A 16,462-nucleotide genomic window follows, 5' to 3' on the forward strand; every position below is an offset into this window, starting at 1 on the left:
TAAGGTGGCATCAAGCCACCGGGGTCCCAAAGCCAAGCTGAGCGCATTTCCATCAGCTCCGCGGACAACAGAGAAATGTAGCAAAATTTGAAGAATGCAGTGCCATGAAGGCAGCGACTCGGGGCGGCAAACTTGGAACAGCTGAACTAATTTCTGAAATCGGACTAACTTTCTTTCGAAAGCTGCCCTGGTGGGGAGCCTGCTAGGTCAGGAGGGCGCGCTCCGCCCCCGGGAGGCTCCGCTCCCCCAGGCTCCGCCCCCGTCCCGAGAACTCTGGAGCTCGCCCAATCCCGAGCCCCGCTTTCGCCTAACCCCGCCCCCGCCCGGCCTGCCCCGCCCCCTCGTAACCCGGGCGACGCTCCCGCGTCCCGCGTCCCGGAGCCGGGTCCCCTGGCACCGCTGGAGGAGGGGCGGCCCCGCGCCAGCCCTGGCCGCGCCGGAGGGGGACACACTCCCGCCGAACGCAAAGCCGGAACGGTCCGCGGGCCAGTCCGCCGAGGTTGGTGACGGCTGGGGCGAGGCTCGGGCAGGACTTCCCCAGCTCCTAGGAGAGGCCCGCGGACCTTCGCCCGCACTGTGTAGACTCGGTCTCAAGCGTCCTGAGCCCAGGCCCGCGCCCTGCACCTGGAGAGATGAATAGAAATAGGAGCGGGAAAGGCGCTTTCCTGCTTCCCAGTCCACCTGACCCCCTGAGGGCAGTGGGAGAGTCAACAGGCGGAGGACTAAATTATTAGGACCTCTGGCACTAGGAAGGAGCAGAAAGGGAACTGAAGTGCCCTCGGTTAGGGTAAAGATAACTGCCTCTCAAGTTTGAGGGATCAAATTGTTATCCCTTAGGTCACGTTCGTACTGGAATATATGCATACATATACGTAATTCGGATTTATCGGCGTTTCACTGAATTAGTGATTAGTTTCTCCTATAGGGATTACACTCTGGCATTTAAAAAAAAGTACATTTAAACACCTAGTAGGTACTTGGTATTATTTGTATGAAGGAATCTTATTTCACAATCTGGGATAGGAAGGGGAGGTATTCTATTAACTAATTTTTAACTGTTTTCCTCTCTCTTTTGCTACTATTATTACTACTGATTTTCAGGCTGAAGTCCATAAGCCTTGGAGAGACCTTCAGCAGTGATCTCCAAAAGTAAGTCAACTGAACCACGACCTGCCTTCACTTCTTTTCCTGCTTTATATTTTGATTTAACCATCAATCAATGTCAGTGGTTAGAAAATGTATGATTTCTATTTATTTTACTTAACAGCTTATCTAATTACCTACCCCTGCGTGCTAAAAGTGTCTCAAAGTTATGATTCAAGGGATAAACGTTTAGCGACTCTTTAAACTTCTTTATGTGATTTTTGTTGTTTGTTCTTTTCAGGACCATGATTACTGATATTTCTTCCATAGTTTTCTTTAATCTTTCATAGTAAAAGAACTTATGGTGATAGTGTAAACAGTTTTGATTCCTATAAATGATTTTGTTGGTGATAGTAAAATAATTTATTTTGAGCTTTCTTGATGACAAATAATACATTTGTTTTCGGTGGTTTGTTGGCTTACACACATCCCACAGTGACTGAATTCTAGAGATAGTAGTCAGCCTGGGACATAGTCTCTCCCCAAGTAGCCCCTGTCTACACAGCGCTAGGCCAGCCCTTCCTCTGTTTCCCGAGGAGGGCATCTCTGAGGATAGTGGGCGGGAGGATTACTCTTTGAAGAATTTTACTTGGGGGCCAGAAATTTAAACTCTCACCGTGGGACACAGTCAACCTGACCCAGCACTCTTAAACCTTTCATCCTGTATTTCTCCATTCTCATTTGTCTTTGCATGTGGGGGCCAACCGTAAAACAAGAGCCAACCAGTAGATCAAAGAATCCACCAAATCTCTTCTGAATACCAACAGTGAAATGGCTTCAGGCAGCCTTTTGATCTTTGTCTCAGCTTTCCTGGTGCCACATGTAGCACCGCCCACTTGCTGGTAACTGGGGGAGCTGCTTCTGGGTTCTCCTCACAGACTGCTTCACCCTCAGCTCCTGGAGCTAAACTCGTTTTGGTACCAGCTAGAGGGGTGCCTCTCATTCTCCGTCTCCACTCACCTGGCTCTGAACCATTCTTCTCCTTTAATAGTATCCATCTTGTGTGATTTCCTCTGTGGTCTTGAGCCAAGAGTACCCGGATGCAGCCATTGTTCAGGATGTGTTCCATTTTGGCTTCAGACAGGCCTAGGATGATCATCCCAGAGCATTAATCCCATTTCCCATGGTAGAGCTCACCTAGTATTGCTTGGCCAACACCAGGAAAGTGATATGACTCATATTAACAAAGTAAAGGCTTTCTTTACAGGTGTAATTTAAGCCAAAAATGACAGGTCTCTAAGTATGCTTGCATTTTTTCTCAGCTTCTATATGCTGGAATGCATCAACTTCCTACTTTAAGAAAATTCAGCATAAATGAGACTGAATTTAGAAAGAAGATGATAATTATTAGATTAAAAAAATAATTTGTTGCAAGATCCCTTTAAATATTTGACGCATTTCAAATATTATGTGCCATAAAATTCGGTTTACACATTACCTACTGTGAAAAACAAAATACCTTTATGTGGCCATGTATCATTTGTGAAAAAAATCCCTTTTCCCAACAGGCATAAGCAAGGTAGGATGTGGGGTTTAAAGTAGGGAGGGAGCCTGTTCAACTTCTACCCTAACTCTGAGCTTCAACCTTCCAACATAGATTGGTTGGGGGCTATTTATTCCAACATTCAGTTAATAACTTTTTTCCCACTTTATCATTCAGCTCTGACCACCCCACATTCAGAGTTTGTGCCTTGAGGCTTGCCAGCAGGGCTTGCAATACTTACATTAAACTAAATTTAAGAGTAAAGGTGCTCCTGCTGCTAATGTTCTCAGATCAGAGGAGAGCAAAATGAAGGAACTGGCAGCTGAAACTTTAATGGTTGGAAACGACTCAGATATTGAAAAAAAATCACAGTTCATATGTGTGACAAAGAAGACATGTTCCTCTCCATGTATAACATTTGCATTTGATTTCATTAGATGCTTGTATTTCCTAACAAAAATTATCTAACCCAAGTAAACGTCGAAAAAGAAGAAATTTTACATCATAGACAGGTGACCCAACTTCGGGGGGGCTTTTATACACCTTGTTGGCTGGATTGAGCTCTGGGGTTTGGTCCTTCTTTCTGTATACAAGCACCTCGGTCTTTCTAGTAGTTGGAGAAATTACAAGTACTGTGTCCTCATTTTGAAACTCCTTGGTGAACCCTTTAAGGGCCTTGCAATTGTGTAGAAATCACCTATGCCAAAATGCCCTTGGCAAGCAAAGTGGGGCTCTCAGAACAGACCTAATTCATTGGGGATGAAATGCCCCAATTGAAGCAAATACAGTCATTGTTTTCTTCTGTCCATTTAGAAATCCACTAGAGATAGACAGATGAGGGTTAAGAACTGAGATTACTCAAATTTGCTGTGTAACATCAGAGGACTTTGGAACGTAGACTCTTCATAGTTTCTCTGAAATAGGCTTATGGGAGATGCGTTTGAGAGAGTCTTTGGTATCCTTTCAAGCCTGTACGTGAGATCTGTGTTGACCATAACTTCTTACCACTCGTGCTGCATAAAGTTGTCATTTAGTAAGTCCTGGTTTCCAGGTAACTGAACTAGTTAATATAACAGCTTATTAGAAAAACAGATTTTTTTTAATTACAAAAGAAGTCACTATATCATGAAGTTATAAAGTAGGAGAGGACTAATATTTGCTGTTCAGACGGTGTGCTTTAAAGCTTTATATAAGAGTAAGTAGACATTGTTTCACGGATCATATCATGTCCTGATAATCTGGGTAATACTAGGATTCCATTGTGTGTAAAACAGCACTGATTTGCATTAGAATTTTCTCTTTAATTACACAAAAAATATTTTCATAATATATTCAAGACCCAGGTTGATAGTGCTTTACCCAGAGTCACACAGGTAGTAAATACTGGAAGTAAGTTATTTGAAACCTAAAACAAATCTTTCAGTTGCTTGATGAAACTAAGGGTAGAGATCAAAGCTAGTGGACGTGATGATGGAATCAAGGAGCTCTGGCTTTTTGGATGCCTCTCTAACAGTAGAAGTGTGCTTTGTTTTGCATCTGAAAGCCCTTATAGCAAAACAAGTCCACAGACATTATGTTCACACTTCCTCCTACTTAGGGTAAATTTTAGATAATTTGATTTTACAGAATCCCCTTCATTATTACTCAGTAACCTTCCCCACTGTGACATACTGCATTTCCTCAAAATGGCCACAACAATATCTCCCATCCCACATTGTCTTTATACAATGTGAAGTCAGTATTCTTCCATCAGTAGGTGAATCTATGTTTGTTAGCCTAGACTGTAAACAGGTCTTTTATCCTGTAGAAGGGATGCTATGTGACTTCTAAGGCTGGACTGTGAAAGTGGATATAGTTTCCACCTGGCTTTTCTTTGGCATATTTGCCTTTGGAGGACTGAGCCACCACATGAGAAATCTGAGATTGCCATTCTGTGAGGAAGTCCAAGGCCTATGAGGTGGCCACATGTAGTGTTCTAGCAAACAGCCCAGTTAAGATCCCAGTTAAAAGTATCAACTACCAGATATAAGAGATAAGACACTTACAGATGATTCCTGACCCCACCCCCCACCATTGAGTTATCCCCAAGCTTCTGAATCTGTAGAAGAGGCTCCAGTCATAATGATATAGAGAAAAGCCATCCTGTTGTACCCTGTCCTAATTCCTGACCCACAAAAAGTGTGAAAGATAATAAAATATTGTTGTTTTAAACAATCTTTTCTGGACCTCTATATTTTGAAGTGATTTGTTTCACTATGGTAGCTGTGTGTCTCTTGGGGCAGCTGTCTGCTTGTTGAGAATCAGTCTTAGCAGCCATCACTTCTAAGGAAAAGCCTTTATTTGTGAGTGAGAAAGTTTTTAGAAAACAGCAAAGTATGAGCAATTTTCAATTATTGATTGTAACAGGAAAGCAAAGCATGAGCATTTGAAATCCATAGCTGTCCTAAAAATCTTCACTCTTTAATTGCAACCATGTCCCTTAACAAAACTCATACCAAAGCTCCTGATTGTCTGAATCTTCATTCATTTATCAGATTTTCTCCTTATCCACTTGGTAGTAGAGATGCAGACAAGTAATAAATTGGCCAAAAGGCAGATGGTAGAAGAAAATAATGAGAAGCAACCTGCAGAATCCACTCACTGAGTATCATTCCTGAATAACAGAGCTGTAGCTCTACACACAGAGGCATTCTCAGCTCAGATGACAGACTGTGGATCTCTAATAATGTCTTAAAGGATTCTCTGAAAGATTCATTCTTTAAAATACTGTTTCTGGGTTTTTTGTTTTGTTTTGGTTTTTGTAGTCTAAAATGACCACCCTGCCCCCACTGCCCGTGATACGCCCAAAGCTTACATCTTTAGCCAGACAGAAGCTGCCATGTTCCCCCAGCGCAATTCCAAGGTACGTGACCCTGGTTTTCATTTCTTTTCCTACAGAATGAATTTCTTGCAGTAAGAAATGTCAATAGCACATCTCAGCAAAGGAAATTGTTCAAAGACAAACGTATATTGTTACGTTCAGAATATTCAAATTTGCTGTTTCAAAGGATCAATGAACCTCATTCAAGTATTAAGAATTTCTTTATTTATTAAGCTAGTACTCATTTGATTGTTTTATTACCTGTTCTAATTACATCATGGTCCTATAAAACTTTGGAGATATATTTCCTTTTTAAAACGTGGGTGGAGAATTGAAAGCACAGACTTTAGGAGTGAAAGGTGGACAGCTTCTAATCTGCAAGGTCCTGAGCGCTAATTTCTGATTTGGAGGAAAGAGGACACAGTCTTACTACTAGCGTGAGCTGGCAGGCCAGGTTTAGGTACTGAAATGATCCCGAGGCTATAAATGCAGCATCACACTGCTGCTACACTAAACGGCTGCTGAGCTCCTGGAGTTGCTGCCCAGAAACCGCAGGACAGAGGACAATGAATTTTTTCATAGTATTAATGAGGATTGTATTATTCAGAAATTGCCCATTTATGGTTTTATTGAGTTATAGTGATGCACATATTATTTATCTATATAAATAATTTGCATGTGTAGGTTTGATTATTTTCTATATATGCCAACTTTTCACTTCAGGCAAGGCATAATGATCAAAGTATTATGAGACTACTTTGTTTTGAGAAGAATAGTATTTCTGGGAAAGACCAAAGTCCCTGGACCAAAATAAATGCACACAGCTAAACTAACATAAAAGTTCCCTTATAACAGCAAATCAAAGTTTCTTCTCAGAAAATTTGAAAAACAGATTTTTTGATACATGCATAATTCAGGATATATATATATATATATATACATATATATATATATTTATGTTCTTATTTTCAATTTTACTTTTGAATAATGTGGAACATTTACAAAGTCTGAAAAAGCTTCTTCTTCCTGCCTTTTATAAAACACTTGAGATTCCATTTTCTTTTCAACACCAGCAAAAACGCAGCCCAATCTTGTATCTCTAAAATAAGATGGATTTTAAAGAAAACTATTTCTTGTATTCATTTTATTGAAGAAAAGCATTTTTTCATAACCACTTAAGGCAGAGTTTTGTATCAAGATTTTCCATTAGCTTCTGAATAAAAACTGATGCTTGTTTATTCGCATCTTCCCATTGTTATGAGATGTTAGTATTATGCTTGTTTTTAAAGGTGCGAGGGAGAGTGGAGAATAAATATGCTACCGGTGTAATAGATTTCTCAGTAAAGTCTCCTTAAAATCACTTTTTAAAAATAATAAGTTGAATTTTATGTGTGATTTAAAAACTCAAACATTTCACAGCAAAATTTGGTAATATTTGGAACAAATAAATATGATGTGTTTGTATCAAGCAGGTGTTCTTTGTTCAAAAATCTTGCACCAAACAGAATATGACTTCTGTATTGGAAAATTATAATGTAAAGCAACATGAGCAAAATGGAAGAGCTTATAAGCTTTGAGGAGAAAATTCCATTTATTTAAGAATGCTGATTATTTTAATGTGTTGGTGTTTTGTTTGCACACTGAGTTTAAAATCCTTTCCTATCAACATTCAAGAAAATGAAAATTTGGAAATTATTTTTTATTTGAATTCAATTAATTAACATATAATGTGTTATTGGGTTCAGAGGTAGAATTCAGTGATTCATCAGTCGTATATAACACCCAGTGCTCATCACATCACATGCCCTCCTTAATGCCCATCACCCAGTTACCCCATTCTCTCACGCCCCTCCCCTGAAAATTTGGAAATTATTAATCAACAACCTAACTCTATAGTTATTGTACAATATTTATTATATATGGTATTATACCTTAAATATTTCTGTTCTCCTGGTGGCATTTTATGTTTGGGAGCTTTTCAACTTGATAAAGCAGTGCTTTATTATTTCTTTCCATTTCATTTAGGTCTCAGTTGATCAAAGAAAAAGATGACATAGATCATTATCTGGAGGTGAATTTCAAAGGATTGTCAAAAGAGGAGGTTGCTGCGTAAGTATAACCTCTTAAAGGTACTTTAATATAAAGTTTGTTTCTTTTGTCTTGATACTTTATTGAAATTTCAATTTTCCTGTGCAGTACACTTTTTCATTGGAATGTGGCATTTAAAAATTAAAGCTCACATTAAATAGTGATAAGTCATGTCTATTGATCTTACACATATCAAAGTCTTTAATTTTATGGCTTTCAAAATTCTCATATTTACCAAGATATTATACTATCACATTTGCAATATTTTAGTTAAGTCTGTGCCATTAATTGCTTATTAACTTCCATTTTAAGGTATGTTGCCTCCATGGGGGAGAAAAAAGCTTTTAAGAGAAAGATCATGTCTTTTTTTCCTAGTGATTTAAAACAAAAATGTATGTTCCTCCCCCCACCAAAACCCGCACAAAGAATGAATGGATCATAGTTTATTGGTTGCTTTTTAAATAATTCTAAATTGTCTGGATTTATTTTATCAACGAGCAATATAAACTTTGCCATTTTATCACTAGTTAGAAACTAATTTTTGATCTGAAAACAATATAAAAATCTATGTAGGTTAGTGAGGAATGAATAGAAACCTAAAATAATAGCTAAATAGATTTAACATTTCTTAGCTATAGACTTGGTTTTAACATCAGATCTTTAGATGCAAGCATTGAAAAAGAAATATTATAATGCACACACATCTTATGGAACTCATTAATTGATTCAATTAAAGTATTTCATGCAATAAATGTTTTTAAAACATCCTGTCACTATTGTCAAGTGTTATGGGAGTCCAGTGAAAGAGTTTTCTTTAGATTTTTTGGTACAGGTTTCATAGAGTCTAAAATTCCAAATCTCTTGATGTGTTTCACTTTATTAGATGTTATCTTTGTCAATTTGCACATCACATGGAAAATTGGAATAGTTCATTCTGTCAGTAGCTACTTTATTTTATAGAGTCATAAAATTTTTACAGTACCTGTAATCACTGTCTTCCTTCGAACACTATTGACTGCTGTGTGTAGTATCTGGGACCTTTGGTTAAAGTTGTTCTGGTTGTTAATTTATTAACTTTCCATCATAACCTGTTGGATAAAATTAGAAGTTAATATTGTCTGATGATACTTAAGAGCAAAATATATGTGATATTTTCATTCTGACTAAAATATAATGATATCCAAATATCTGTAATTGGCTTAACAATTAAGAATTAAATATGGAATTAAATTTATTTTAACAAGCTAGAAATCCATATATAGCACTTGAAATCTGCTAAACTTTCAGTCTTCATTGGAGAAAACTTTGGTCTAAAACAATGCAAAACATGCTGATGGGTGTTCTCTTAATACTTTTTTCCATTAAGGATATTACCAAATTGATTTTTTTAACTTAATAAAGTTTTATCCCAAATTGATTTCAAGTCCATAGTATGCTACAGAAAACAAGTAGCACTGGGTAATTCTCCAGCCTTACAATTGCATTTTCCTTAAAGTTTTCTCAGCTGAATACTTTTTTAGACCAAAGCTAAAGCAAACCTTAATAGGAAGAGAGCTTGTACATAGCTCACTCTTCTGCTTTTGATTGATACATATTCTAGACTTTGCCACAGACAAACTAATTGAATAGCATGTAAAGGAGAAAACTGATGAATAATTTCAGCACTCCCAGCAATACTCAGCAGGTGCCATGAGGAATTATGCATATTCTGTTGACCAAGGAACCGCTACGTAAAACCTTTTATTAGTCAGTCAACTCTAGAAAGATAAATTGGTCAGTCAACTCTAGAAAGATAAATTGGTCAGCAAGCATTTAAGTGCTACTTTATATATAATACTAGGTTTTTCACAGTGGGAGAGACAGTGATAACGTATTGTAAAATATTTGGCTCCATCCTTGTCTCTGTTTGAGACAATAAGATTCATGAACAAAAAACAAATATGTAATGAATGAGTGCTGATTGTTTTTTTTTTAAGATTTTATTTATTTATTCATCAGAGAGAGAGAGAGAGAGCACACGCACGCAAGAGAGAGAGAGAGAGAGAGAAGAGAAAGAGGGAAGGGGAGAGGGAGGCGGAGGGGGAGGGGGAGGGGGGCGGGCAGAGACACAGGGAGAGGCACAGGCAGAGACACAAGCAGAGGGAGAAGCAGGCTCCATGCAGGGACCCCGATGTGGGACTTGATTCCGGGACTCCAGGATCATGCCCTGGACTGGAGGCAGGCACTAAACTGCTGAGCCACCAAGGGATCCCCCGAATGAGTGCTGATTGTATTGTGAAGTGCAGCCTCGAGGTCTAGAGGAAATCAGGGAAAACTAAAGTGGTAGGATGAAAGCTGCCAAGGAAGACAGATTCTAAGTTTGGCTTTCAGTTTGGTAGCATTATAAAGTTACCCATCCAGTACTTCACAGATCCCAAGTATAAAAGCAGGAGAAATTGATTAATCAAATTTTCAACCAGACAAAAGCAATATCTAAGATTAAGTCTCTCTATATACTGCTTTTTTCTTCTCTAAGATGGTAATATACATATTCCTTATATATGGCATGATTATATATACATATATATATGTTCATTATATAATTCATACACACTAGCTGTGATATCCCATAATATGTATGTGCTCTCTGTCTAGTCCCAAAATAACCCATCATCATCTGACCCAAAATATACCAATTTACTTATATGTAGACTCACACTCTGTGACTTTCCTTCTATCATGATTGGTAGAGAGTTCCTATTCTCATCTAAGGATGATGCCTCTGCTTGTGCTCTAGCTACCATCCCCTCTTATTTGTTCCAAGTCTTTATCCTGCATTTAAACATATTTTTCTTATACATCATCATTTTCCCTTTCTACTGGATCAATCTCACTAGCATTCATATTTTCTGTAGTATTTCGCTTGATTTCTTATCCCCCTCCAGGTTCCATCCCATTTTCCTGTACCTTTCATAGCAACCAGATGCACTGTCTCGGTATTTGCATCCACTCTTACATCGATTGACTCAAAAGAGGTTTCTAGTCCCAGAAGTCACAGAAATCTCTCTGTTTAGAATGACTAAAATCTCCATTTTTACCATGTATAATGATTGCATTTCTGTACTCATTTTACTTGATGTCTTCACAACATTTGGTAAGAGTTGAGCATTTTCTCATTGGTCACTCTGAACCCGTGGCTTCCAGGATGCCATGTTCTGTGGTTTTTCTCCAGACTCTGACTGTGCTCTTAGTCTCCTCTTTCCTGACTGGCTTTTTCTTTTTAAACTCTCAGTGGTGGGTTGTCCTAGGGCTGAGTCTTAGGCCCTCTATTCCCTGCGACTCTCTCCCTGGATCCAGTCTTTAAGTTTTAAGTACTAAAATACCCTGATGCCTACCACATTTGTAAATCCAGCCCTGAGCTCTCCATAAGCTCCAAATTTTTATATCCAACTGCCTCCTTTATACATCTACATGGATATTTAATAGACACTCTAAAGTTAATCTGGCCACAAACTGGACTCTTGATTTACCCCTACTTTCCCTCACCCCCACCCAATAATTATCCCCAGTCTTTCCTCAATTCAGTAAATGGCACTAAGGCAGCCTTGAGTTGCACCCTGACTTCACCACCCTCCCCCATCTAATCCATCACTATGTCCTATCATATAGAAGCTCTAAATATATCCTGTGTTCATCTACTTCCCTTCATTGCATAGCCACCATCATCCCTTGCCAAGATCACTAGAATAGTCTCCCAAATGCTCTTCTCATATCCCCTTGAACTCTGCCAAAATTCAGCATCCAGAGTCATCTTTTGAAAAAAAAAATTAGATCATAACACTCACCTGCTTAATATGCACTGAGAGCTTCCCATTGTTCTTATGGTAAACTCTAAGGCTTATCATGGTTTGGACTTTGCTGTGCCTGATTTGGACTTCGATGACCTCTCTGATTTTATCTCATTTTATCCCATTTTCCCCACCACTCACTTCAATCATTGTGGCCTAATTGCTGACACTTTCTTGTCATGCAGGTGTCACCTTGAATGTGACCTCTTCAGTCTGCCATTCCCTGACCTCATAATCCAGTAGCCCTCATCCCACCTCTACTTACTCTATTTCTGCTATAACTTGGTCCCCCTCTTGCATTGCGAGTCTGCATGTCAGCTGTCTTCATCCCCAGCAGAATGGATCTGCACAGGACCAGGGGCGTGTCTCTGTGTGTCCTGCCATATGGACGGAGCTCAACACTGGCAAGTTAAATGAATGAATGAGTGAAATAAGTGTCAGAATGACACCATGAAATAGGTATCCTGCTATGACTATTCTTTGCTTACAATATTTTAAGGTCAGTGTTGTATGTGACTGTATTGAATCAAAGCAGTTTAACTTCTCAAAGGCATTTTATGTACACAAGTAGGGGTATAAAATTTAAAGGAGGAGTTGAGCAGGACAAGCTAGGGTAGTTGTTCCTGGAATGGCTGAATCCATTGATGGGGGATCATTTTACTTTGGAATGGGTAAAGTAGTTCAAAAGCAAAGGGCTTCTGGGTTTTTTATTATCTACAGTTACAGAAGAATTTCAGTATGCTTCATTACTTCTTAAGAGACTGGGTTATTTCTGTGCCTAGTAGATACATCTCCCCCAATGTTGTACTCATGTACAATATAATTGACACTGACAATTTGATTTTTCTTAGGTAAATCTTCAAATAGGTCATCGATGGTATTTGACCTTTAACAACTAAAGAAGATCCTGTTGTGGTTTTATACTTTATTTTTTATTCTGAATACTGTATTCAGAATACAGTATTTTTAAAAGGCTTGAAAGTATCACTTATTATCATATTGTAATTGCTTTGAGTAGCTAAGTAATGAAAGTATCATTTGTAGATTCAGATACAAATTTCTGGGGGGCAGTTTTTACAGCTTCAGCTATGTATATGAGGATACAAATAAACAAAATCATCAAGGGACAGAGAATGCTAATCTGCTCAGTATTACTTTCTGCTTCAGATATCATGTTCTATTATGTGGAAGAATAGATTTGGTTCAAAACTGTGTGCAGTGCTCGCTTCAGCAGCACATATACAAAACTGTGTGCATCTCCAAGATATTGCTTTCTTGCATAGCATCTTTCCAGCATCATCAGTTGCAGTGTGCTAAGCATCACTTTGTCAGCACAGTGGCTATTAGAACTGTCAGTTACCATATTCAATAAGTTTGGGTCGTAAAGAAACAAAGAGCCATTTATTTTCATATCTCTTAAAGCCCTTCTCCCCTTCCTCATTTTGAATTGTCTTCTACTTAGGCAGTTAAAGTAAATGGGCGTTTTCCCAGCACTAAGTTTTCATCTTGAGTTTATTTCAAAATTGTCTGGAACCAAAGGTGCTTTTATGAACCACAGATATTCTTGTTATAAGCAAATTTAGCACCTGGATCTGCACCTTGGCCAGGTAATCAGAATATATGGAAGAGGAGGGAGACATTTATTCAGGAGGTATTTCATGATAATGCTGTGGGAAATTGGGTCTCTTCACGTGTGCTGTTCCTCTGTTTCATTTATCTTGTTTACTTTTAAATTATTTTGTGAAATCGTTTTGTTTTCCCTCCAAAATATTTTGCTCTTTTGTAAAGTAATAAGTGAAATTCTCTATGGACTCTTTGCAAATTAACTTTCTGAAAGGACAGTTGCCAAATAAATGGTTGCATGACTAACAAGAACAGGCAGGAGAGAGAGGGAAAGGAAGCTGCCCGTCTTTCCCTCTGGGTAGCTAAGTTCTTCCTGATTTGAGAAAGAGACAGGATTTTGATGTTCTGAAACGGAGAGGTGATTATTCCTAACCTTCTCATGAATATAAAAAAAAATTAGGCAATAGCAGAGAATGGTGACAAGAAGAGTGGAGAAATACCTTTCTTTGTTATTTATTTTTATTGATTTGCTTCCTTATTTAAATTCTAATATTGTCTTCCAGACATACTTGCATTGTCTTACCGATCTCTAGGATGTGAAACTAGGAAAGAAAAGACTTTTTTGACCATAATTTTTTTAAAAAAATAAAGAATAGTGATATTAATAAAACTTAACATTTTGGAATTTAAAAAATGTAATTGGAAGGAACTTTAAAAAGAATCTTCCCTAAGTGCAAAAAGGATCCCAGATTTTCATCAAAACTAAGTCTAAATAAATAAAAGACGAAAGACTTCAAATGTCAACAGGACACAGAAATGCCAATTTCTTAGGCATTTGTGTCTTTATGTCCTTTAAAAGGTTGCTTTAAAATATTATTTTCATATATGGTATTTAAACTTAGCTGCTCTATTAGACTTAGAAATCTTTGTAAGGCAAAAGCATAGGAATCATGACACTGCAGCTCTGGCTGTTAGGGAGCTAATTTCCTCCTCAGTTGGAAATTTGGTTTTGCTGCTTAATGCCTGTGTAATCTTACACAGGTTACTTGATTTATCTAATCTTTGATTTCCATAAGTATTTGAAGAGTACAATAATAAGGGGAAATTCTTATGAAAGTTAAATGAGATTGTCTATATGAAACACAAATAGACAACGCTCACTTTAGCTATTTAACTGTCATTGACCTTTTTTTTTTCTTTTAAGGCATTTATTAGTTAATATAAATAACCTAAATGTTTCACATTAACTTTATGTGTTGATTTAGGTATTAATATTAATTTGTCACTTTTCTTTAAATATGTATAGTTACATATTTAGCTTTGTACTAGGTATCATTTTTATCATGTTCAGAAGATAGAGTTTCTAATAAGAGATACATTTCAAATTTAGTAATGCTAGCCAATGAAGATAAAATTTTTTTTAAATTTCAGCTTGTAGTAAATTTTTCATAAGCTAACTTATGCTGTACCAAGCAACACAATTTGTATAGCCTGCTGAGCTATTCCAAACACTTTTAAAACATTTCTACGAATCACTTAACCTTACTATTACTATAAGATGCTTTACATATAAACCTACAGTTTTAGACACATAAGGAATATATAGCCAGAGAACTTGGCTCTTCCCCTAACAGATTATGAAGCTGAAAGTGCACAGTGGCTCTCCTTTATTTGGAAATCATCTGGGAAATTGTTCTTTCAGGAACAAGGAACAAAGTGATAAAAGGAGATAAATACCCAGGTACCATAAGGGTTGAATCAGAACTGTCAGTGGGATGAGCAACGACCCAGCCACATCACCTGTAATTCATGTGGCAAGATGGTTTTATTATGTTGAGTTTTGTTTTTGATTTTATATTCTGTCTGTATTGAGAAAGAAGGCATGGGAAGATCTAAAACTAATGAGGTTTTCTTCCATTCTCCATTATAGCTAAAGAATAATCTTCAAAATGTTGATATTACTGCAATTATGTAAAAATCACCCCCTGGCTCATACCTATACCATATTCTGTTTTCTGTGTTGGAAACTGGAGATATTGTAACTAGCATCACCTTCTCAGGACTTAAAGCAAAACCAGGTTATGGGCACACACATATCCTTTTGCTTTCCCAGGGCTTCCACAGATATTACCAGATCAGAGTCTTTTCTGGTATAGCGTAATTAAGTGATGCCTAACTCTGCATTAGAACTGTACAGCATTATTCTCTTTTTTAAAGATTTTTAGATTGTGATAAAATATGTATAACATAATATTTTCCATCTTAACTGTTCTAAGTGTACAGTTCAGTGGCATTAAATACATTAATACTATTGTGCAACCATCACCACCATCTATCCCAGAATTCTTTTCATCTTGCAAAACTGAAACTCTGTACCCAGTAAACAATACCTCTCCCCTCAGCCTGTAGGAACCATTGTGCTACTTTCTGTCTCTATTATTTTGACTATTCATATAAACACTTCATATAATTAAAGTCATTCATTAGTTATCTTTTGTGACTGTCTTATTTCACTGCATAATTTCCCCAAGATTCATCTGTGTTGTAGCATACGTAAGAATTTCCTTCCTTTTTAAGGCTGAATAATATTCCATTGTATATATAGGCCATATTTTGCTCATCCATGCATCCATTGATAGACACTTGGGTTGCTCCCATGTTTTGGCTATAAAAATGCTGCTGTGAACATGGGTGTACAAAGATCTCTTCAAGACCCTGTTTTCAATTCTTTTGATTATAAACCCAAAACTGGAGTTTCTAAATAATTTGTAATTTTATTTTTAATATTTTTAGGAACCACCATTCTGCCACAACAGTCTCTATACCATTTTACATTCCCACTGACAACATACGGGGGTTCCAATTTTGTCACATCTTAACCAACATTTATTCTTTTCTGCTTTTATAATAGTAGCCATCATAGTCAGTATGCGGTGGTATCTCATTGTGGTTTTGATTTGCATTTCCCTAAGGATTAGTGACGTTGAGCATCTTTTCATGTCATCTGGATATCTTCTTTAGAGGAATGTCTGTTTGAGTCTTCTGTCCATTTAAATGTCTATATATTTATATATTAATCTCTTATCAGATTTAGGACTTGCAGTTATTTTCTCCTATTCCATAGGTTGCCTTTTCATTCTGTTGATAGTGCTTCTTGATAACAAAGGTTTTTAGGTTTCATGAAGTCCAATTTGTCTATTTTGTCTTTTACTACCTGTACCTTTGGTGTCATATCCAAGAAATCATTGTTGCCAAAGCCCATGTTGTAAGACTTTTGCCCTAAGTTTTCTTCTAAATGTTTTATAGATTTAGCTCTTATGTTTAGGTCTTTGTTCCATTTCAATTTATGTATACAGTGTTAGGTAAGAGTTTAGCTTTAAAAAAAAAGAGTTTAACTTCATTCTTTTGCATGTGGATGTCTTGTTTTCTGACCAATTGTTAAAAATATTGTTTTTTCCCACTGAATAGTCTTGACATCCTTATCAAAAATCACTTAGC

The 16,462-nt window shown here is 37.4% G+C and overlaps 1 protein-coding gene across 1 annotated transcript in view; it reads left to right on the plus strand.

The window, feature by feature from the left end:
- The first annotated feature begins 394 nt into the window (after positions 1–394).
- TTC29 (tetratricopeptide repeat domain 29) overlaps positions 395–16,462 on the plus strand; it is a 168,545-nt gene continuing 152,477 nt past the window's right edge. Inside the window, exons 1-4 of the mRNA XM_041737971.1 lie at positions 395–499; positions 1,102–1,149; positions 5,431–5,528; positions 7,512–7,595. Coding sequence (XP_041593905.1) covers positions 5,437–5,528; positions 7,512–7,595 — 176 coding nt within the window. The 5' untranslated portion in view covers positions 395–499; positions 1,102–1,149; positions 5,431–5,436. The remainder of the gene's footprint in view (positions 500–1,101; positions 1,150–5,430; positions 5,529–7,511; positions 7,596–16,462) is intronic.

This window comes from Vulpes lagopus, chromosome 23 (assembly GCF_018345385.1).
Source record: "Vulpes lagopus strain Blue_001 chromosome 23, ASM1834538v1, whole genome shotgun sequence".
In the NCBI taxonomy this organism is placed as follows: domain Eukaryota; kingdom Metazoa; phylum Chordata; class Mammalia; order Carnivora; family Canidae; genus Vulpes; species Vulpes lagopus.